The 20,726-nt window shown below is 72.8% G+C and overlaps 3 protein-coding genes across 7 annotated transcripts; all 3 read right to left on the reverse strand.

Moving 5' to 3' along the window:
• Positions 1-33: 33 nt before the first annotated feature.
• UCKL1 (uridine-cytidine kinase 1 like 1) lies at positions 34-7,079 on the reverse strand. Its single transcript, XM_037501490.2, has 15 exons — positions 5,427-7,079; positions 4,083-4,273; positions 3,904-4,010; positions 3,638-3,808; positions 3,495-3,566; positions 3,211-3,400; positions 3,036-3,097; positions 2,564-2,580; positions 1,177-1,275; positions 1,014-1,107; positions 887-949; positions 684-806; positions 500-607; positions 269-425; positions 34-162 (listed from the first exon to the last, which is right to left on the reverse strand). The coding sequence occupies exons 1-15, from the start codon at positions 5,492-5,494 to the stop codon at positions 83-85; spliced, it is 1,602 nt and encodes a 533-aa protein (XP_037357387.1). The 5' UTR covers positions 5,495-7,079; the 3' UTR covers positions 34-82.
• Positions 4,255-15,874, reverse strand: ZNF512B (zinc finger protein 512B). 5 transcript variants are annotated; one of them, XM_037501486.2, is made up of 17 exons: positions 14,353-14,962; positions 14,031-14,173; positions 13,670-13,798; positions 12,951-13,555; positions 12,646-12,872; positions 12,478-12,549; positions 12,254-12,400; positions 12,045-12,169; positions 11,873-11,965; positions 11,675-11,773; positions 11,425-11,595; positions 11,093-11,287; positions 10,885-10,986; positions 10,633-10,695; positions 10,303-10,401; positions 9,887-10,157; positions 4,255-4,273 (listed from the first exon to the last, which is right to left on the reverse strand). In XM_037501486.2, the coding sequence occupies exons 1-16, from the start codon at positions 14,669-14,671 to the stop codon at positions 9,903-9,905; spliced, it is 2,844 nt and encodes a 947-aa protein (XP_037357383.1). In that variant the 5' UTR covers positions 14,672-14,962; the 3' UTR covers positions 4,255-4,273; positions 9,887-9,902. The 5 variants fall into 5 exon arrangements, with proteins under 5 accessions (XP_037357383.1, XP_037357386.1, XP_037357385.1 ...); XM_037501489.2 differs by lacking the exon at positions 4,255-4,273 and adding an exon at positions 15,849-15,874 and having other exon boundaries at positions 8,337-10,157; positions 14,353-14,478; XM_037501488.1 differs by lacking the exon at positions 4,255-4,273 and adding an exon at positions 15,658-15,676 and having other exon boundaries at positions 8,337-10,157; positions 14,353-14,478.
• Positions 15,875-17,011: 1,137 nt separating this feature from the next.
• Positions 17,012-20,233, reverse strand: SAMD10 (sterile alpha motif domain containing 10). The gene is made up of 6 exons (XM_037501668.1): positions 20,143-20,233; positions 19,566-19,585; positions 18,857-19,429; positions 18,617-18,788; positions 18,289-18,429; positions 17,012-18,151 (listed from the first exon to the last, which is right to left on the reverse strand). The coding sequence occupies exons 1-6, from the start codon at positions 20,231-20,233 to the stop codon at positions 18,129-18,131; spliced, it is 1,020 nt and encodes a 339-aa protein (XP_037357565.1). The 3' UTR covers positions 17,012-18,128.
• Positions 20,234-20,726: the final 493 nt, after the last annotated feature.

The raw sequence follows: 20,726 nt of genomic DNA on the forward strand, positions 1-20,726 counted from the left end.
CCCACCCCCGACGGACGCACGGACACGCGCGGGCAACGTCTCTTTAATCAAAATACGTCTGGGCGGCCGCGGAGCGCCGGGGCTAACTCGGGGGGGCCGCCTCGTCCTCGTCGCTGCCGTCGGGGGCCGCGTCCGTCCCGAAGTAGCGGTCGCCGAAGTTCCCTGGGGACGCAGAGGCGGGGCTGGCTCGGCCTCCCCCCACCCGGGCCGGGCCCCCCGCCCCGCGCCCCGGGCCCCCCCCCGCCCCGCCCCGCCCCGCCCGGCTCACCGATGCCCGGGATGATGCGGAACAGGTCGCTGACGCGCTTGTCCACGGCCGTGGTGATGATGCGCACGCGCGGGAAGGCGTAGGCCACCGAGTGGACGCCCATCTCCGCCATCAGCAGGGACAGCAAGAAGATCTTGTCCTCGGGCACGTCGTGGTCCTGGGCGCGGAGGCGCTGGTCAGCCCGGCCCCCGCCGGCCCCCCGCCCCCCGGCCCGCCCGGCCCGCCGCGCACCAGCAGCACGCGCACGGCCATCATGGCCGCGGCGCCCGTGGACACGGTGCAGTCCATCAGGATCACGTGGTCGTCGCTGATGTCCTTCGGCAGCCGCAGGTAGTGCAGCTGCAAGCAGGCGGGGACGGGGTCGCCGCCAGCCCCCGGCGCCCCAGGCAGCCCCCCAGGCGCCCCCCGGGCCCACCTCGGGCTCCCCGGTGAGCTGGTTGGTCTGGATGAGGATGGTGCCGATGCGCACGTCCTTGCACACGGCCCGGAGGGCGGGCTCCATGGTCTCACCGGCCCGCAGGATGGACACGCCTGTGATCTGGGGGCCGGCGGCACTGAGTGGGGGGCCGCCCCCCGCCCCGGCGCGCCCCGCCCCGGCCCGGCCCCGGCGCCGCGCACCTGCTTCCCGGCGTAGCACTTGCCGCGGTAGTCCCGGCCCTGCGGGGTCTGCACGGCGCAGTCCTGGGGGCGGAGGGGGTGAGCCCGGCCCCGGCCCCCGGCCCGCCCCCCGCGCCCGCGCGCCCACCTGGAAGGGCAGGAAGGACAGGGCGTGCTCGATGAGCAGCCGCATCAGCCGCTTGGAGTAGAAGATGAACTCGTCGCGGCTGGTCTCCCGGTCCCTGCGGCGGCGCGGGTGTGAGCGGCGGGCGGCAGCGCGGGTCCCGGGCGCCGCCGCCCGCCGCGCTCACCTGATGATGGTGTGCATGCCCCGCACCTGGGGGGTGCTCTTGAGGACACTCAGCGTCCGGGGCAGGGGGTGGCACTGGTGGGCGGAGGCCAGCGCGGCCCTGGGGACACAAGCCCGGGACTCAGGGGGGCTCCTCCCGGCCGGTCCCCATGCGGACACTGGGCGGTGCAGACAGCAGGGGCGCGCGGGGTCCCCAGCCACCTGTGCTGACCCCAGGAAGGCCCCGACCTACGGCCGCCGAGGTGACCGGACACAGGGCGGCGGCGCCGGGCGCCAGGCAGGAAGCAGGGCTGCGGCAGAGCCCCCGCCCCAGAAGCGGAAAGGGCCTGCAGGGGAGGGGGAGCTCTGCCCGGCCCAGATCCAGAGGCACGGCTGGGCTTGGTCCCTGGTGGCACCCCAACCCTCCCAGGTGACCCCCAGCCCTCGGAGAGGGCGCACCCCATGGGGGCATGCCGTGCGGGCCCGCGGGCAGCCAGAGCACACTCGGTCCTCACACATCCCAGCGCAGCTTCCTCTGCTCGCCAGGCGGTGTCCCGGGGACCAGGGCGGGAAACCCGGGGTTAGAGAGGAGGGAGAGAACAGAGAGAGACCACTTAGCGGGGAGCACAGGTGTCCCTGTGGCCACCGGCTGGGCTGCGGGGGGCCCTGGCGCCTTGGCCCCTACACCCACACCCGTGGCCCCAGCGCCCCAGGCGGACCCGCACAGGGCGAGGCGGGGCCTGGAGCCCGGTGTTTCTGGGCCTGAAACCCCAGGGTCCCCTGCAGGGCGGGTCTCGGGGCGGCAGGAGGCCGCGCACCTGCAGGAGGCCGCCCTGGAGCCGTTCCCACGCGGTGTAGGGTCCGAGTGCTACCAGCTCTCCTGCCAGGGCTCAGCCCCGGGCTTCCCAGCCGCAGGGAAGCCAGGCCAGGCAGCCGTGCCGGCCACGGCGAGGAGCCAGGAGCCGTGTTGCCTCAAGCGCAAGGGGCTGGGCCTGTGAGGCCCCAGCCCCTCCAGCTCCTCCGGGCCGCGCTGCCTGGGGGCTGGGGTGGACAGGGCCGCCCCTCCCCGGGGGAGGCCAGACCAGGCCTTCCAGCAGCTGAGGGCGAGTCTGGGGCCAGCGCTGTGGGGCCCGGCCGTGCAGGCTCAGGCCGACCTGTGCCCAGGGCACCCAGGAGGAGCCTGCAGAGAAGTCTGGGAAGCCCAGGGTGCTGGCCCTGGGGGGGCCCTGACCCTCCGTGCAGGCTCCTCGGCGGTAGCCAGGACCTGCTGAAGCTGCGGGGGCCACCACCGCCCTTCGGAGGCAGGAGCAGGGCTGCCGCAGGGGAGGACCGGCCGTGACCGTCCCGAGCCCAAGCTCCCCTGGACGCGGGAAATGCCGCCGCCTGCTGGGCGGGGCGCGAGGTCTTACCTGACACTGAGCTCTCGCTGCGGCGGCGACCCAGAGAGATAAGGGAACGGGCGGGTGTCAGTGACGGCGGCTCCCCCGCACGCCACCGGACAAACAGCCTGTCGCCGCCGGGACCCAGCCCTGCAGCCCCCCCACCCGTGCGCACGCGCTGCCCAGCACCCGGGCCGCAGGAAGGGCCGGCTCCACCTGCCCCCCCACCCCCCCACCGGCTGCACAGGCAGACCCAGGAGGCCGGGGGACCCTGTCACGAGGCCGGCCCAGAGAAGCAGGTGGTGCTGCCTGGCTCATGACACGGCGGGGCTTGGCACAGACACCAAGGGTGCCCTGCGGGTTGGGAAGGGCCAAGAGCGCCCTCTTCTGCGTGAGGCCCAGGTCTGCGCTGCCCCCACCCCCGGGGCCCAGGCCTCTGGCTGCAAGAAGGCCGGGCAGGGGCTGACAGGCTGGCCCCGGAGTGGGGCTGCAGGGGGCTCACCTCCTCCAGCTGGCTGTGCACATGCTGCACGATCAGGTCGATGGCCACAGCGTTCCCGCTCCCTGGGGCGCAGGGCGTGACTGGCGGGGGCGCCACGTGTTCCCCCCAGGGCATGGGGTGGCTGGCGGGGGTGGGGGGGCATGTGTTCCCCCCGGGTGCGGGGCAGCCTTCTCACCTCGGGGCACCACGATGTCGGCCACCCGCATGGTAGGCTGGATGTACTGGTCAAAGGCCGGCTTGACGAACTTGTTGTACTGCTTGATGACGCCCTCGATGTCCCGGCCCCGCTCGCTGATGTCCCGGCGCAGCCGCCGCACCAGCCGGATGTCAGAGTCCGTGTCCACGAAGATCTTCATGTCCAGGAGCTGGTGGGGCCTGGGGCTCAGCACGCGCCCAGCACCCCACTCTGGGAACTCGCCCGTCCCGCGGGACGCGCAGGCAGGCCACGGGCGCCCTCACCTCCAGCAGAGTCTTGTCCGCAAAGGCCATGATGCCCTCGAAGATGATCACGTTGGCGCCGTACAGCGTTTTCTGCCGACAAGGCGGGAGCCCTCAGCTGCCAGCCTGCCCCACCCCCTCTACCCCCCACCCCCGCTGCCTACCCAGTCCTTCTTGCGACTGTGTGTGGTGAAGTCGTAGATGGGCACCTTCACGCTCTTGCCCTGCTTCAGCTTCTTGAGAGTGGACACGATGAGGTCAAAGTCGAATGCGTCTGGGTGGTCGAAGTTGAAGTTGTTCTGGGCTGCCTGCTCCTGCTGCTGCGGAGTCAGCACCTGCAGAGGCACGGGGGTGCTGCCTGCTCCTGCCGCCGCGGGGTCAGCACCTGCGGGGGCCTGGGGGTTGGCACGGGAGTGGGGGGCAGGTTCACCTTATAAAAGGAGTCCATGGACAGCAGCACCACCCAGGGCACGTCCAGCGCCTCGATGATCATCCTGGCCACTGTAGTCTTCCCAGATGCGCTGCCGCCGCCCAGGCCTGTGGGGAGGGGACTCGGGCAGGTGCTCAGATGGCCGGGCCCCCCGCACCCCTGCATCCCCTGGCGCTCACCGATGGCGAAAGCCTCCTTGGACTGGGCACCGTGCTCATTGTACCAGGGTGGCCGGCCGGCCGTGTAGATGGTGCGCTTGCTGGTGCGCAGCAGCGGGGGCTCCGACTTGCACTGGCTGGTGGTGCGCTTCCGGGGCGAGCGCCTGGCCCCCACGGGCGGCAGGAGCCTGTCCAGGGACTCTGAGTTGCTGCTGCGGGAGGGGACAGGCCAGCTCTACCCAGGCCCATGGCCCACCCTCGGGCTCAGGCGGGGGAGGGAGGGAGGGAGGGAGGGCCTGCCCTGGGGGCGGACGGGGGTGTGGAAAGACAGCCTGTCTCCACCCCCAGGACGCTGTCCTGCTCCCAGAGCCTGGGCTCCCCAGGGAAAGGCCGTGGGCCAGAGGGTACAGGCTGGGGACCAAGGAGGCTCCAGTTCCCCGTCCAGCAGTGCACCCCCGGGCTCCGCATGTGGGGAACCGGGCAGGGGCGCGGGAGGGGAGGCCCCGGAGCGTCTGAACGCTGGCCCTGTGGCTCAGGCAGCCAGGCAGGGCAGCTGGGGGCTGTGGCGCGAGCCTGGCTCCAGCAGCAGGAGCACCGGCCTTTCCCCCGGCGGTCCCCCAGGGACCCCGCACAGGTGGGGCCGGCAGCTGAGGCTTGGGGCCTGAGACCAGAAGGGGCGGGCGGTGACGGCTCTCAAGGCCAGAACCGGGCCTGCTGCACAGAAACAGCAGATGCGTCCGCCCCAGGGAGCTGCGGCTGTGCCGGGGGACAGGCAGCCCGTTGTCAGGGCAGCCAGGTAACCAGCCGGTGCCAGCAGCTAGCGCTGCAGAGGGGAGCTCTGCAGCCAGCAGGCGACCCTGCTGGGGACCCTGGCCCGGGGCCCGCTCTCCAGGCCTTCTGATTGCCCCGGGGTTGGCCTCGTGCCCCAGCGAGGAGCCCTGACAATGCCACCTGGGGACCTGGCCTCCTGACCAGCCCTCGCCTCCGAGGTAAGGACCAACACCCGCTGCAGAACCCTCTGGGGCGTGTCTGCAGACACCCAGCCTCAGGGCTTGAGACGGCCTGATGCCAAGCAGGGCCCCCACCTTCCTCTCAGCCTGGTGCCCGGCTCTGAGCCTGGACCCGCAGCAGCCTCACCTGTCCTCACAGCAGGGCACCTGGGGTGGAGGAGTCTCGCGCAGAAGACCCCATTCTCCTGCTCCCAGCAGGATCCCCTGGGCCAAAGGGTCAGCCCAAGGACCCAGCTCGCTGATGCCCCGTGCCCACAGGCTGTGCCCTCCAGGCCCCCAGGAGCGCCTGCCCAGCCCACCTGTGCCGAGGTCTGACGGAGCGAGCGGCCGTAGAGACGGCAGGCCTGCCACTCACCTGCCTTCTGCTCCAAGGGCCCAGCACCCCGAGATCCTGATGCCAGGGTACACAGGGGGGCTGCTCATGGCCGGGACGCAGGGTGACCCTGTGTGTGTGGGTGCATCACCACCAGCCTGAGACCCACAGTGCCTCCCTGGACAGCTCAGGAACTCTCCCACCTGAACTGCCTCTTCATGGGGGGGGGGGGTTCTGTAGGGGGAGGCCCAGGGAGCCCCCGTGCCAGAAGAGCCGGGCCCAGGCCACAGGCCTAAGCGGATCAGTGCTGGGGGCCGCTGGCGGGTATTAATAGCACTGACCCTGCGGGGAAGGGGCCTCGTGGCCGCGGACCAGGCAGCAGCCGCAGCGCAGGGCAAACTGCCCCCACCTGGCACAGGGGCCACCGCCTGCCCACTGAGGCCTGCCTGGGGCTGCGATGCACCCTCCTCACAGGGCGGGAGCCCTCAGGCTCCTCTGGGTGCAGAGTAGCTGAATGTCAAGACGGGTGCCCCACCCCCGCCCCAAGGTGCCTCCTGGAGGCAAAAACAATCCTGAAACTCTACCCTCTGCTGAGTCCAAGAATAACTGCTCTGCCCCGCCCCAGGGGGAGGCTCCAGCATCCCTCAAGGCCAGGGAGGCCCAGCCTTCACAGGGACACAACCCCTCCCCACCCTCAGCAGTAGCCTTAGACTCTGCTCAGATATGCACTGTCTGGTGCCCCGCAGGCCTGGCCTCCACTACACCCCTCATAACCAGACCCGCAGGAAGCTCGAGAGAGGAAACTCCACACCAGGGTGCAGGGGGTGGGGGGTTGGGGGTGGTGGCCTCTGCTGGCACTTCCAGGGGCAGGGCCGCTTTGCTCCCAGGAGGTCACCCTCCTGCCCTCCAGCCCAGCAGGCCTGGTTCATGTCCAGGAGACTGCAGCTGACCCAAGAAGGGTGGGGGCAGGCAGGTCGGTCCAGGGGAGCCCAGGATGGGGTCCCAGCTGCTCAGGGACCTGCCCTGTGCTGGCCCAGAAAAGGGAGGTGCTGGGTGAGCCCCAGTGTAGAGCTGCTGGTCAGCAGGCCACCTCTGGGGGAGGCCTTCTTCACTGCTTTCTCCTTCAGGTGTGCAGGGTCGAGGTTGGTGGCTGGCCTCAGTTTCCTTCCCTGAGCAGCAGTGCCCACCAGAGGCCCAGGGAGTTAAAGCCCCTTGGTGAGAAAGGAGTTTCTTTGGGAGGCAAAGGAGCCAACCAAGGGCTGTCAAGCTGCCCTCCCTGCAAGCCAGTGAAGCCAGCAGCATCTCGGGGGTGGGGGCACACAGGTGCTGCCGCTGCTGTCACTCACAGAAGGGAGGTCCACCGTGCCGGCCCCTTGCTGTACCTCCCTGGCGTCCAAGGTGGCCCTCCCACACTGGTGTGCAGGAGCACCAGGGCCTCCACCCATATTTGACCCCCTGCCTGAGCTAAAGGGCCGGCAAGGCACGGTGAGGAGTGAAAGGAGAGGGACCTGGTGTCCAGCCCTGCTTGTTGGGGGTGGAGGGGCTGGGAGGCTACGGCCGGAAAAGCGGAAGCCGGCTCCAACCGTCTCCCCACCCCATGCCCTGCCGGACGCTCATCCCCCGGCCTGGGCGGTGTGGCCAGCCCCGCCCCACCTGAGCACACCAGAAGCCTGGGGGTCCGGGGGGTGGGGGGGGAGAGACGGGCCTCCCGGTGCTGCAAGAGCAGATGACCCGGCCCGGCCGAACCCTCGGGCCGGTCGTGAGACGGGTGGAGGCGGCGGGGCGGTGGTCGGGACGGCGCGGCCCGGGCGCCGCGCACACGCCAGACACCTGGCGCAGCGTCTGGGCCCTGGAGCCGCCGGCGGCGCCCGGTCGCCGCAAGGGCCCCCCAGCCCCGCTCACGGGCGGGGACCCCGGGGGCTTCCCCGAAGCTGGCGCGGCGCCGCCCCGGCCCGACGCGGGTCGGGCCGCCGCCCTCGGCACCCCGCGCCCCGCCGGCCGAGGCCGCACGCCGACAGCCCGGGGCCGGGCCACGTGGGCCCCGCGCCGCGCTCCGAGGGGCCGGCCCCGCGCCTACCGGTCCTCGCCCGCGCCCTCGCTCCTCTCGGCCGGCCGGCCGGCCCCGTCCCCGGCCGCGGGGGGCGGCGGGGGCGATCGGGGGGCGTCCGCGGAGGACGGGGGCGCCGCCGCCATGTCCGAGGCCGCTCGGGCCGCCGGGAGCTGTGGTCCGCGGCCCGCGTCAGACACGCGCCGGCGCGCGCGGCGCACTACAACTCCCACCAGGCCGCGCGCGCGGCGCACTACAACTCCCACCAGGCCGCGCGCGCGGCGCCCCCCAGCCCCCACCAGGCCGCGCGCGCGGCGCCCCCTCCCCCTCCCCCGCGCGGGCGTCGGCGCCCCCCAAGCAGGCCGCACGGAGCCGCGGGAAAAGCCGAGAAACGTTTATTGGAAACAGCCGTCCCCGTCCGCAGCCGGCCCGCCCCGCCCCGCCCCGCCCCGCCGCGGGGCCCCGGGCGCTCGGCGCAGCTGCCGTCGGAGCGTCTCGCGAGACACGCGTCGCAGCCGGGGCGGCGCGGGCCGGGCGGGCAGAGGTAGATCTCGCGGCGGCGCGGCCCGGCCCGGCCCGGCCCGGCCCGGCCCGGCCGCCGCCCGCAGGGCCCGCCGCTGCAGCCGCCCTGGCCGAGTGGGAGGCGGCCGCCCCGGCCACTTTCAAAGTAAAGCGGGGGGTTAAAGTGCGAAACCAGGTGCCGGGACCCCCACCAGGGCCCCCCGTGGACTTGAGGGTGACCTGGAAACACCCCCCAGCAAAACCCAGCCCCCCAACCCCCGAGGACCAAGTGCCTGAGAGGCTGGGGGTGCAGCTGCCGCGCCCGCCCTCCCAGCCCGCTGCCCCTCCGCCGGCCGCTCCCTCGTGGGCCCGGGAACCCGGCGCAGGCCCCGGCCCCAGCCCAGCCCAGCCCCGCCGCGCCGGGGCTGCCCCCTTGACTGACTCCCCTCGTGCTGCACCTGCCACGCCAGCCCAGGGCCCCGGGGGGAAGGGGGTCTTCTCTGCATACCCTCCCAGCGCCCCAGGCCAGGGCTGCCCAGGATGGTGGCACGTGGCCAGAGGAAGAATCGGGTCAGGCTGTGCCTCCACCAGCTCCCACCCCAAGACCCCCTCCCAAGGGCCGGGAGAGGCGGGGGACCCAGTACCAGCCGCTCATCTCCAGGGGGTCATGAGGGGGCTAGGGGTGGCCGCTGAGCACTGCCTCCCTGAGCAGGACAGAAGCCCAGCCCAGTCCCAGCCCCCCCTTCGGCACCAGGACACCCTTAGCACCAAAATGTCAGTTGTGAGTTTTTGTATAAAAAACAATTAAAAAAAAAATGGTGGTCACTTGTCACAGCAACAAGACCTGCACCCACTACACCCCGGAGACGTGCCCATGGGCAGACATCAAAATTCACATGTCCAGGACCTGCACAGCCGCGCCCTCAGCCCCCCACCCCCCCGCGGAAAACAGCCTTTGTCCAGTCCCAGGACCGAGCGCCAGCCCCTCCCCACGGCACTTGCATGGTGGGGCCCTGGGGTGCTGCGATGGCTGCCACCTCCAGGGGCCTGTGCTCCTGCCTCATCTCCACTCAGCCCAGACAGAGCTGCCTTCAGCACCCCAAAAAGAGCCAAGACAGGGCCCCAAAGCTGCCACGCGGTGGAGCCCCTTCCCTGGCCTTCAGCTCTCCCTATCAAGACACAACCAGAAGCAGTGGCAGGGGAAGGGGCTTCGGGGGTCCCCCAGCGGCCATGCCCTGCCAGGTCTGGCCATCCCAGCTCCTCACCCACGTGCTCCCCAGGGCTGGCAGCCAGGCAGCAGGTGGGCAAGCCGGAGCCCAGCTCCCCAGCAGGGAGCCTCACTGGGGTGTCCAAACTCCCCCCACAATAGACACAGGAGGGGGGGAGAAGCGGGGAGGGGAGGCCTGGAGAGGTAGAGAACAGACGCAAGAGCAGGGCAGGGAGGGGCGCTGGGGTCCCCGCGCAGCGTCAGACTCAGGCCGTGCCAGGAGGTAGCTGGCAGCATGGGCCCCAGTGTCAGGGCAAGGCGCGGCTGCTCAGGAGCCTCCTCAACCAAGAACCATGGTCCCTGGGGACCCCCAAGCTAGGGGTTGGGATGGGGGTGGGGCACAGGGTCTGGGGAGGGTCCAAAGCCACCCGCCCGCTCTGCCTGCCCCAATGGTGCCAAGGCCCGGGCCACAGACTCTCCCTGGCCCTTTAGTGCCGCCGCCGCGCTGCCCAGCGTGCTGCCTGGGGCAGGGCGGGCCCTCCAGGCCACGGCGCTCAGCCACCCGGCCTTCCCTCAGGCCAGCCAGCGTGCCCTTCAGTTGCCGCTGGGGGAAACGGGGCGGGCTGCCCCACTGGACAGGCAGGCAGGCAGGGGAGGGGTGCAGACTGCAGGCGGGGAACCCCGGGTCGGCTACCTCTGCCCGGGACAGAGCTGGGCTCGGCGGCCTGGGGGCTTGGCCCCACCCACCTGCCAGTGGCCACCTTCACTTCTCAGGGGACTTGCCGGCTCCTGTCTTGCGGCCAGTGGAGCCCCGCGCCCCCTTGTCTCTCCCTCCTGGGGGCCAGTCGTCCCGGCGGGGGGATGTTGTGGGCAGGGGGTCCTCGGGGGGCCGCTCCCTGGGCTTGCGGCCCCGCTTCCTCCCACCTGCCACACTCCTCGCCTCAGCCTCGGCCCTGGGCACCGGAGGGTCCCGGCTCCTGTGTTTGGGGGGCGGGTCTGCTGAGGTGCGGAACCAGTTCTGCGGACAGACCAGGACGGGATGGGGCGCTGAGGGCCAGGGCTCCTGCTTGGGGCAGCAGGGTGGGCCCAAGGCTGCAGGACTCTCACCCTGGGCCACTGGCTCACGCCCGCCCGCCCGCCGTCCTCGCCCGCCACCTGCCCACCTCCGCGTGGGTCTTCAGAATGTGGTACTTGACGCCGCTCTCCGAGCTGAACTCCTTGGGACACAGCAGGCAGCAGTACTTCCCCACCCGGTGGTCCCCCTGTGAGGGGGCGGCCAGTTCAGACCCACCGGCCCAGGGCTCGGGGGCCGCAGCACCGACCCCGAGGGACCCTCCCCATGACCACGTGTGTCTGGACACGGGCTTGGGGGAGGGGGGCAAGCAGAGCTGGGTCTGTGAAAGGCCCCACCCCCTCCCACGGGGTGAGGAGCTGGCAACTTGGGGTGGGGCTCGGGGTGGGGGCTGCCCATGGGGTGCAGGCCTGGCACTGACCTTGCTGCAGCTGGCGAGGTGCGCCTTGAGGCCAGACACGCTGGAGTAGATGGCTTCGCAGCACTAGAGGGGCAAGCATGGGCAGGGTCTCCACAGGGTGCCAAGTGTGCACCCCTTGCCCCCACCAGGGGACCCTGGACCTCTGTGAAGGTCCAAGCGCACTGCAGAGGGGTCTGCCGCCGAGCCCCCAGGCCCCCGGAGCCCGAGGAGCGTGCGCCAGAGGGCCCCCCAGCCGCCCGCCACCCAGCTCACCTCGTTGGGGCAGTTGACATGACCCTTGTCCTTGACCTGGCTCTTCCACGCCTCCAGCAGCTGGGGGTTGAGCGCGGGGAGGCCTGGCCGCGTGTAGTTGAGCTGCAAGAGCAAGTGGGCCCAGGGCGGGTTCGCCTGACGGGCTGCTCCAGACCCCACCACCCTCCACACGGGCAGGGCTGTCCCGCCGAGGGCCAGCACGGCTCACCCGCGCTGTCTCAGGCACCAGGTCGTCCTTCATCCGCCGCTTGGTCCAGTCTCGGGCCAGCTCATCCTCCGCGATCTCCTGCAGGTGGAACACGGCCACCTGGGCAGATGTACGGCGGACTCGGCCGCTGGGGGTCCGCTCGATGCCCAGTGAGGCTTCCGCCTCGGGGGGCATGTCCTCAGCCTCCTCAGGGGGCTGCAAGGCAAGGAAGCGGGGTCAGCCGCGGGAAACTCGGGGACCAGAGTGGGATGCACCGGCCGGCGGACAGGGACCGACCAGAGGCGGGGGCCGCGTGCGCCTGCGGGGGTGGGAGGGGTGGTGAGCCAGCTTACCGGGGCCGTGTGCTCCGAGCGCACATGATAGTCGTGGCCGGCCTTGGAGCGGTAAGTCTTGCCACAGTGGACACAGGGGAAGGAGGGGCTGTCCGCCTCACAGGGGGGCTTCCCGCAGCGCCGTTGGTGGTACTGGTAGCCCATGAGGCTGGAGAAGGCAGCCCCACAGCCCTGGGGGCCCAGGGCAGGGTGAGCAGCAGCAGGGCCCGTGCCCGCCCCGCCGTGGCCCCCGCCCAGCAGGCACACTGACCTCCTGGGGGCAGCGCAGCCGCCCCATCTGCTTCAGCACCTTGCGCAGCCGCTCCCGCTCCTCCTGCTCGCTCCCCTCCGAGGCGTCGGCGTCAGAGGGCTGGGGGCGAGGCCGGCTTCAGTGCCCTCCCCCCGTGAATGGGCAGAGCAGCCCCGTGTGCGGGCACCCCCGTGGCGGGCCGAGCGCCAGGGCGCATACCTTGGCGCTGTGCTCCGCCATGGTGTGGTAGTTGAGGCCGGCCTTGGACTTGAACTGCTTCCGGCAGTGCTGGCACTTGAGGGCGTCCTGCAGCTGCACACACAGCCCGCTGAGCTCCGCCTGCCTGCCCGCCACCCACCCGCCCACCCACCACCCCGCGACCCTGCCTCACCTTCTGGCACACCTCCATGTGCTTCCGGAGCCCTGCTAGGGTCTTCCGGGTCACCACGCCGCAGGTGGGGCACACGGCCTCGCCCCGCTCGTGGATGGCGCGCTGCCACTGTTCCTCGGGGCCACCTGTGGGCAGGCCAGGCATCAGCGGGGCCCGCGGACGAGCCTGCACGCCCAGAGACCCCGCCTGGGCCATGCCGGCAGCCCCACCTGGGGCTAGGTGAGCCGCAGGGGCTGGCGCCTCCTTGCCACCAGCACCCGGGGCCGGCGGCACCTTCCTCCGCGTGTCGTCAGGGCCCGCAGCCTCCTGCTTCTTGGCACGGTGGGCACGGGACTTGTCCTCCGCCTTGGCCAGGCCTGCGAGTGCAGGGTGGTGGGTGTCCAGGCGCACGTGCTCCCACCGGCCCCGTGGGCACCCGGCTCGCCAGCCTCACCTTTGAGTCCAAAGGTCCCTGAGATGGAGGGCTGCTCCCCGGTGAACTTCTTGGGTGTTTTCTGTTTCCTTCCTGACTCGGGGGAGAGAAAACAGGGCCGAGACGTTGGTCCAATAACCGCGGGGCGACGTGGCTGCCTGCCCCCTGCCCGCCCGGCGCGTCTCTTACTGTGCTTCGTCCGCTCTGCGCCGTCCTCGCGTGGGGACGCGGGGCCTGGGGTCCGCGGTGCCTCCTTGGCTCCCGCGGGCCTGCTGCCCGGAGAGAGAGGGCCGCTGCCGGGGTCCAGGCTCAGCGGCAAGGCAGAGCAGTGGGCAGTGCTAGGCGGGCCACAGCCCCCGTTCTCCGGCCTGGCCTGCTTGGCCGGGAGGGGGCAAGCATCTGGGCCATCGGCAGCCCTGCGGGGAGCAGGCTCGGTGAGGGCAGGAGGCACCCACCCCACCCCCTGCAGCCCAGCCTGGCCACGGCGCCTGTACCTTTTCTTACCGCTGCTCCTCCCGGCCGTGCGCGGGCCTTTGTGCTCCGGTTTGGGCAGCAGCACCACTTTGCAAGGCGTGGAGTGTCTGCTGATGGCGATGGGCCTGCTGACCGTCACCGGCTTGCTGACCACGATGGGCCTGCTGACCGTCACCGGCTTCATGACTGGCACGTGTTTCGCGACCGTCACAAGCTTTGTCATTGGCACGGGCTTGGTGACCGGCACAGGCCTGGTGACCGGCAAAGCCTTGGTGACCGGCACGGGCCTGCTGACCGGCACTGACTTGGTGACCGGCACGGGCCTGCTGACTGAGACAGGCTTGGTGACCGGCACAGGCCTGCTGGCTGAGACAGGCTTGCTGATGCCGATGGGCCTGCTGACCCCCACTGGCTTGCCCATAGTGACCGGCTTGCTCACTCCGATGGGCTTGCTGACCCCCACAGGCCGACTGATGGTGACCGGCCGGCTGACTGGCCCAGGCTTGGGAGCAGGCAGGGGTCGATCCACGTGGTTCCAAACCTGGTGCTTCTCCAGCTGGGTCTTGGAGGTGAACGCGGCCTCGCAGAAGGGGCAGGCAAAGGCTCGCCTCTCCGAGACGGCGCCCTGGGGGAGAGGGCAGGCTGGGGCGGGCCGCAGGGCCTCTGCCCAGGCACACCCATGGCGACAGCTGGGGCAGGGCGGGCCCCCGGCTTGCTCTTCCCAGCCCACAGCCCTTACCCCTTGGCACCGCTGGTAATGGTACTTGAGCCCGTAGATGCTGGGGAACTCCAGCCAGCACCCTGAGTTTGGGCACTTCACCCTTGAATGCGCCTTGAATTCATCTTTCCACTGGTTCATCAGGGAGAGCTGGGCGTGGGAAAGGCCGCTGCTGACCCCGCAGCCTCCCAGGCCTCGGCCAACCCGGGCCCCAGGCACGGCTCCCTCCCTGGGCCTGCGGAGTGGACGGCCCGACCCGGGGCCACCATAGCAATTCAGAACACCTGGGCCTCGGCACCAGGTCACACTCAAACCCTGGGGGCGAGTGTGGGCAGGGCGGGCCGCCAGACCCAGCACCTCCCACCCCAGCCCCGGGGCTCACGGGAATGTCTCGCAGGGCCTGGGTCTCAGCTCGCGGACGCCCCTTTTTCTTCCCTTCTGTCCTGTCACTGGCTGGACTTCCCGGGTCCAAGCAGAGGGGAGCCTGGCCGGGCATGGTTTGCCCGCCGCGGACCACAGACGTTGCTGCAGCACAGGACAGGCCAGACTCACCCACCGCTCCGGGAGCACCACCCACTGCGGCCTGAGCCAAGCCCCGGGAGCCCACCTGGACACCCAGGAGCGCAACGTCCAGGGAGGTGGCCCACACCCAGCCCCGGCTTCCCAGGACAGCCTGGAAATGACCTTGGTCTGACGCCTCTTACCCAGCTTCGGAGGGTCATGCAGCACGGCGAGTCGGACCTCGCCCCGGCCGCCGCCCTTCCCAGGCCCACTCCTGCTGGACCCTGTGAGCCGGCGGCCTCCTCCGACACAGAAGGGGTCGGTCATCTCTGCAGAGCAAGGGGACGGCCCGTGAGGCCCAAGGGGCCCAACTTGGAGGCGGGAGGCACGGCCCTGCACCCCATGCCCGCCCGCCCATCCCCGCTCGTGTGCCCAGCCGGGGCCTCCCTGGGCGACCCTGAAGACACTGCTGGACGCCAGCTCTGTCCTGACACCCTCAGCAGCAATCTCGCACCACCACATCCCCAGACACAGCCCCACCGGCTCTGGAACAAGCGTGGGGGCAGTCGGGGGGCCAGTAGCTATGCCAGGGAGGCAGCCACCACAGGCTGTGCCACTCAGCAGCCCAACGCTTTCCTCCACGGCTTCCCCCACCCCATGGCAGCACCCCCGAACCCTCCACGGGACACTGACACAAGCCAAGATGGCCACAGAGAACCCCTAAACTATACCCCGCGGCAAGCACCCCGGGTCCAACCCAGCCCTGAGCTCCCGACCGTGCAGCCGGGTCTTGCACACGCCCGCCCCAGGCCTGTGGGCCTCGCCGGGAGCCGCCATGCTCCGGCGGGCGGGCTCTGCGGGGGGACCTGCTGGCCCCCGCGAGGACACCAAGGCCCAGCGGAGTTTGCAGGGTGGGGTGACCCCCCGGAGGCCTCGGCTGCCGTGGATGGGAGGAGCTGGAGGGGCTGCTGGCCCAGGAGGGTCCGGAGACCTCTGGGCAGGCGGAGGTCGGAGGGCAGGAGAGGGGCCGCCCGCCGCGGGGGCCCCACATCCGGGCCTGGGGGGGCGGCCTCGGGGGTCCCCGCAAACTTCCTGGGAAGTCCTCGCGGCGGCCCGGCCCTTCTCCGCAGGCGGCGGCTGCAGAGCGGCGGGTCGGGTCGGCCGGGGCCTCCGGGCCTGCGGGCCCGGCCGCGCGGGGGGGGGCGGGGCGCGCGGGGGGGGGGCTGGGGCGCGCGGGGGGGGGGCTGGGGCGCGGGGGGGGCCGGGGCGCGCGGGGGGGGGGGCCGGGGCGCGCGGGGGGGGCCGGGGCGCGGGGGGGGCCGGGGCGCGCGGGGGGGCCGGGGCGCGCGGGGGGGGCCGGGGCGCGGGGGGGGCGGGGCGGGGCGGGGGGGGCCGGGGCGCGCGGGGGGGGCGGGGCGCGCGGCGCGGCGCGGGGCGGGGCGGGGCGGGGGCGGCGGGGCGGGGCGGGGGCGGCGGGCCGGGCTGGCCCCGGGCCGCCGCGCACCCACCTGTCCCCGCGGCCGGCCGCCGCGCGGGCCCGGGGCCCGAGGCAGTGAACCAAAATGGCGACTTTTCCTGGCGGGGGCGGGGGCGGCGCGCGGCGCGGCGGGGGTCGGGCGCCGGGGCGCGGCGCGGCGGGGGGCGCGGCGGGGCGCGGCGGGGCGGGGCGCGGCGGGGCGCGGCGGCCCGGCGCGCTTACCTGCGGCGCCCAGCGGGGCTGCGCCGGGCCGGGCCGGGCCGGGCCGGGCCGGGCCGGGGGCGCGGGGCGCGGGGCGCGGGTCCGGGCGGCCGGGCTGCGCCGCGCTGCGCACATGCGCGCTCCGCCCCGCCCCCCCGACGGCTCCGCGCGGGGCGGCGCGAACTCTCGCGGTATCCTGCGCGCGCGGGCGGGGCGGGCGGGGAAACTGAGGCAGCGGCCGCGCGGCGCGGCGCGGGGCAGCCGAGGCCGCGGGGGCGGGGGGCGCGCCGGCCGCTGGGTCGGCCTGGGCGGCGCGGGCCTGCGCCTGCCCGGCCCTGTCGCGCGCGCCTGGGGCTGCCGCCGCGCGAGCGAGCGAGGGTGACAGGCCCCCCGCAGGGCCAGGACGCTGCCCTCGCGCAGCGCGGCTCCCGCCCACCTGACTCTCCTCTCCACCCCTCCCCGACCTGGAGCAAGTCGGCCCCGCTGTCCCAGACAGGCGCCCACAGGCCTGGCCCCGGACCTGGGATGTCCCCCCCCCGCATGCCCAGCTGGGGACTGACCTGCTGCCAGGCCCGTGCCCAGGGCCCATGTGCGGGCAGGGCCAGGAGCGGGTCTGGAGGAAGCTCCAGGCCACGGGTCAGCTCCGGCCATTATGCCGCCCCTCGCGCACGGCCCGCTGTGCCGTGACCCCGAGGTCGGGGGCATGGGTGTCCGGGTGCTGCCTCTGATGTCCTGTGTGTGCCCAGGTGCTTTATGGGTACATGTCAGGCACCACTGCTCCTGGGGACCCCAGGAGATAGCCGTGTGGCATACCTGGAGGCCGGGAAGCCCATGTCTGGGAAAAGGGCCTCTGTGGGGGCCCTCGGGGGGTGACAAGCATCGCCACTTGATGACAGGCCGCATGACAAGGAGTGGGGTAAAGTGCCCACAGGCCCAGGCATTCTGGGGCACCCCCGAAGCGGGGGACAGCCTACCTGCACCTGAGTCGCTGACACACCCCGAGGGGTACCAGGCTGTGTTTGTTGGGGCCCCTGCCCTGGTGCCCAACAGAGCTGTGGTCCCGGTACCCAGGCCTGGACCAGCTGGAATGTGCCGCCGCTGCCCCCTGGAGGCCCCAGCTGGCCGCAGCGAGTCCCCAGTCCCTCCTTCCCACCTCCCCCCCACCAGACACCACACTCCTGGCGCTTAAGAACCACGTTTATTTCTGGAGTCTTGTTTGTTCTCAGAATATAAAAAAGCGACATAGAACAAAGAGTTGGGTCAAGACAGGAGAGGGAACAAGCAGCGACAGCAAGGGCCGCGGGGAGGGATGGCACGTGGGCACCATGGGCAGGGCCACACGGCAGCCGGACAGGACGCCAGGACATGGGGCTTCCCGCGGACAGATGGGTGGGGGCACAAGCCAGGTGTCCAGCGGCACTGACCAGCCTCCTGGTGGCTCCAGGCACGGGCCGGGACTCAGCCTCACGCCCACCCCAAGGTTTCCAGAGTCGGCCCCAGTGGGAGCAGGAAGCAGAGGAGCTGACCGCCCGCTGCCCTCCCTGTCCCTCTGCAGCTGGCCCACAGACCCAGCTGCCGGGTGGGGGCACGGGGCTCCGCCACCAGCTTCCCCTGGGAAGGGGCAGTGGGAACCCCCACCCAGGACTGTGCCCCAAAGGTGGTCTCTGTGAATCTGGAGACCTACCTGACGGAGCCGGGCCCCTTTGCACCCACTAGGTCTCGGGCACTGGGGCACCCCTGGGCCCCTCTGGCCTGGGTTCTGTGAGCTGTGGGCGGAAGCGCCCGGCAGCTGCCCGAAGACCTCGCTGTAGCAGCTGCAGGGCCGAGCAGGAGAGGAGCACAATCCAAAGGGTGTCTGGGCAGTTCGTCCTACCCATGTGGTTAGGCCTCTGGGTGCCAGGGAGGGCGCAGAGCTGGACCGGAGGGAGGGCAGGCAGGCCACCCGCCTTGGGAGAGGGTGGACACCCAGAGGACGTGTCTCAGCAGGCACGAGGCCTGGGGGTACGGGGAGGGGTCTGGGGGGCGGCTGAACCCAGCTCTGGCTCCAGGTGACCGCCTGCATGCTGCCAGCAGCACCAGCACCGGGGCTGCGGCTCTGCCCTGTGAGCCGCCCCCATCCCAGGCACGGCCCAGAGGGCATGGGCAGAGGTGGCTGGAGACGACCCTCCCCATCCCACCTGGCTGTGTTTGGCGCCGGCCCCAGGGCCCCTGCAGGTGTGGGGGCCGCGCAGCCAGGTCCGCCCGGTCCTTGCCGTGGGCGCCGATCACAGTGCTGGGGTCTGGGCCAAGCCTCGGCGGCGGCTAGGACGCATTTCCGAAGGAAGCTACGGGGCGCACAGGGGTGAGCAGCGGCCCGGCTCTCCAGCGCGCCCTGCAGGGCCCCACAGTTGCCCGCGAGCCCCGCCCACCCTTCTTCAGGGACCTCCCAGCCCCCCTGGGGCGCCCCTGGTCCCCCGCTGACCTTGGCTGAGCAGCTGCAAGCTCCGCCCCTCCTCGCGCACCTGCAGGCGCAGCACCTGCTGCAGCACCTCCTGCCGCTGCGCCTCCTGCGCCAGCCCCATGCGCCGCAGCTTCTCCGCGTCCAGCCGCAGCAGGGCCCGGCCTGGGGGCAGAGCCAGCGTCAAAGGGCAGAGGGGCCGCAAGGGGGCGGGTCGCGGGGGGGTGGGGACAGGAAGGGGGGGGAGGAGGGGAGGGCAGGGGACGGGCAGGGAGGCAGGGCTGAGGCCGAGGCCGGGCGGGGGAGGCGGGGTGGGGGGCCGGGGGGCCGGCCTGGGGGGCGCGGGGCGCACCCGTGATGGCGTGCTGGGAGAAGGCCTCCACGTAGACGAGGTAGTTGTGGGGACAGTGCTTCTTGAGCCACTTGCAGACGTCCTGCTGGCTCCACAGGACCACGGGCCTCGTCAGGCTGCCCAGCGAGGGGCTCGTGTGGTAGAGACCGCCGTGGTCGGGGCAGAGCCGGCCCTGCGGGGAGGCGGGCGGTGAGGGGGGCGCGGCCGGGGCGGGCGAGGGGGGGGGCGGCAGGCGGGTACCTGGGCGGCCTCGGTGCCCGGCTGCTGCAGGAGCTTGACCGGCCGGCTACCGGCTGCCCGCTGGCTTCGGGGGTCGTGCCACGTGAGGCTGGTGCCCGGGGTCCGCGGCAGGGGCCGGGGGATGCTCTCAGCCGACACCGTGTGCTCCAGGAGCGCGCGGCAGAAGCTGAAGTGGGTGGCGGCTGCGGAGCAAGGGAAGTGGGTGCCAGGGCAGGGCGTGGTCCCTCCACCAGCTCCCTGCGCCGCAAGGAGAGCTCCTCCCAGGTGGGGGCTCCCAAGCCCCCAGAGGACGAGGGACGTGGTGTGCAAGCAAGAGTTGTTGGGGGACCCCAGCGCCAGGGCCAGTGCGCAGCGGTCCCCCTCCCAGCAGATCCTGCCCCACGGGCGAGCACGGCTTGCCCTGGCCAGCCTCCGCCAGGCAAGGGGCTGTCCGGAGCGCCCTGGCCTTCCTGCCCACCGGCCGCCACAGGCCAGGCCAGGCCGCACACAGGAGCCACCTGCTGGGGACAGCCCTGTGTCCGGGAGGCCCCCTGGGGCAGGAAGACCCTGTGGGCACGATGCCTGGGGGCACCCCTAGCTGAGGATGGTCCCTCACTAGCAGCATCTTAAGTCACGCTGACCAGCGCCCCAGGACACCTCCGAGTCCTCACACTCCTCGGGGGACGTCTGGCTGACCCTCTGGGCCCTGCTGCCCTGGCCTCCCCGTCACCCAGCAGATGGCAGTGTCCTCTGGGCAGTGGAGAGACCAAGGACACAGTCCCCCCTAACCTGAGGGGCTTGGGGCTGGGCCTGACAGGCCTCGGTACCGGGCAGGACCTCAGACAGCAGCTTCCTGCCCCCCCAACTTCCCGGACTCTAGGGACCCTGGGACAGGCACCGGGGTCACACCACCTGCCAGCCGCCCCGCCCATCTCCTGCTCGTCCTCGGGGAGGGGGTCGCCATCCCTCCCTGGGTCCCTCCCAGACCCCACGCCCAATGCCAGGAGCAAAGGGGGCGGGGGCGCGCAAGCCGGCGTCGGCCCCACAGCCGAGCAGGGGCGGTTTTCTCCACGGCAGGGGAAGCGGCCGCAGTGTGGAGCCAGCCGGGGTAGGGCGGCGCCGTCAGCTCCCGCAAGCCAAGGGCGCGCTGATCCCAAGGCCTGCGCACCCCCGGAAAGGACAAAGATACCGGAGACCCCGTTCGGCCAGGACGCGCCCCGCTTCCACCCGCCGCGGCCGCTCCGAGTCCGCCGGGTGGCGACCTGGACCCTCTGGTCCCGGAGCCTCTCCGGCCCCGCCCCGCTCACCGTCCGCATCGCGGCGCTCCCCGAGGCCCGCGCGCACGGCCCCGGCGCGGCCCCGCGGGGGGCTCAGCTTGGTCCGCAGCTCCGTGAACATGGGGCCCGCGGGGCCCGGCCCGAGCACACGCCCCTCGCCGGGCGCAGGCGGCCCGAGTGGCGGCGGGGAGCGCGCGCCGCCGCCCCGCCCCAGCCGGCCCCGCGCCCGAGCCGGTCCCCGCGCCCCCGAGTCTGCGCGGCGAGGCACCTGCCGCCGAGCCCCGCGCCGGGCGCGCTCCGGGAGCGCCGAGGTGTGGCGGCGGCGCGCGGGCCGCGGGCGCCCCACCTGCTCGGGGCCGCGGCCCGCGGGGTGCGGACGCCCCCCAGCACCCCTCCCTCCCCCGCCTCGCGGGCGGGCTCGCGGCCTGTGTTCCCACGCCCCCGGGAGTGCCCGCGGGGGGCCGCCGGCGCCGCCCGCCCCCGCCCCCGCCCCCGCCGGGCTCGGGGCAGCCGGGGCCTCGGTCCCGCCCGCCGCGGCCCCGGGCGGCTCGGCGCACGGCGCGGCGCGGGGGGGCGGCGCGGGCGCGGCAGGGGGCGGGGCCGCGCTCGTGGCC

This window comes from Talpa occidentalis, unplaced genomic scaffold, assembly GCF_014898055.3.
Source record: "Talpa occidentalis isolate TD23 unplaced genomic scaffold, MPIMG_talOcc4v2.1 talOcc4.10, whole genome shotgun sequence".
Lineage (NCBI taxonomy): Eukaryota > Metazoa > Chordata > Mammalia > Eulipotyphla > Talpidae > Talpa > Talpa occidentalis.

Bases quoted from the DNA above. Each gene is read 5' to 3' on its own strand.
- UCKL1 (XM_037501490.2), bottom strand. From the start codon at position 5,494: ATGAGCAGCCCCCCTGTGTACCCTGGCATCAGGATCTCGGGGTGCTGG. The intron at 4,011-4,082 runs GTGAGCGCCAGG...CCCTCCCCACAG, and splicing joins CAAGGAGGCTTTCGCCATCG to GCCTGGGCGGCGGCAGCGCA. The intron at 426-499 runs GTGCGCGGCGGG...CTCCGCGCCCAG, and splicing joins TGGCCGTGCGCGTGCTGCTG to GACCACGACGTGCCCGAGGA.
- ZNF512B (XM_037501486.2), bottom strand. From the start codon at position 14,671: ATGTGGTGGTGCGAGATTGCTGCTGAGGGTGTCAGGACAGAGCTGGCG. The intron at 12,170-12,253 runs GTGGGGCTGCCG...GCCTGCCCACAG, and splicing joins TGCGGCTCACCTAGCCCCAG to GTGGCCCCGAGGAACAGTGG. The intron at 11,774-11,872 runs GTATGCGCCCTG...CCTCGCCCCCAG, and splicing joins TGGCGGAGCACAGCGCCAAG to CCCTCTGACGCCGACGCCTC.
- SAMD10 (XM_037501668.1), bottom strand. From the start codon at position 20,233: ATGTTCACGGAGCTGCGGACCAAGCTGAGCCCCCCGCGGGGCCGCGCC. The intron at 19,586-20,142 runs GTGAGCGGGGCG...TCCACTGCCCAG, and splicing joins GGAGCGCCGCGATGCGGACG to AGGACACTGCCATCTGCTGG. The intron at 18,789-18,856 runs GTACCCGCCTGC...GCCTCCCCGCAG, and splicing joins CGGGCACCGAGGCCGCCCAG to GGCCGGCTCTGCCCCGACCA.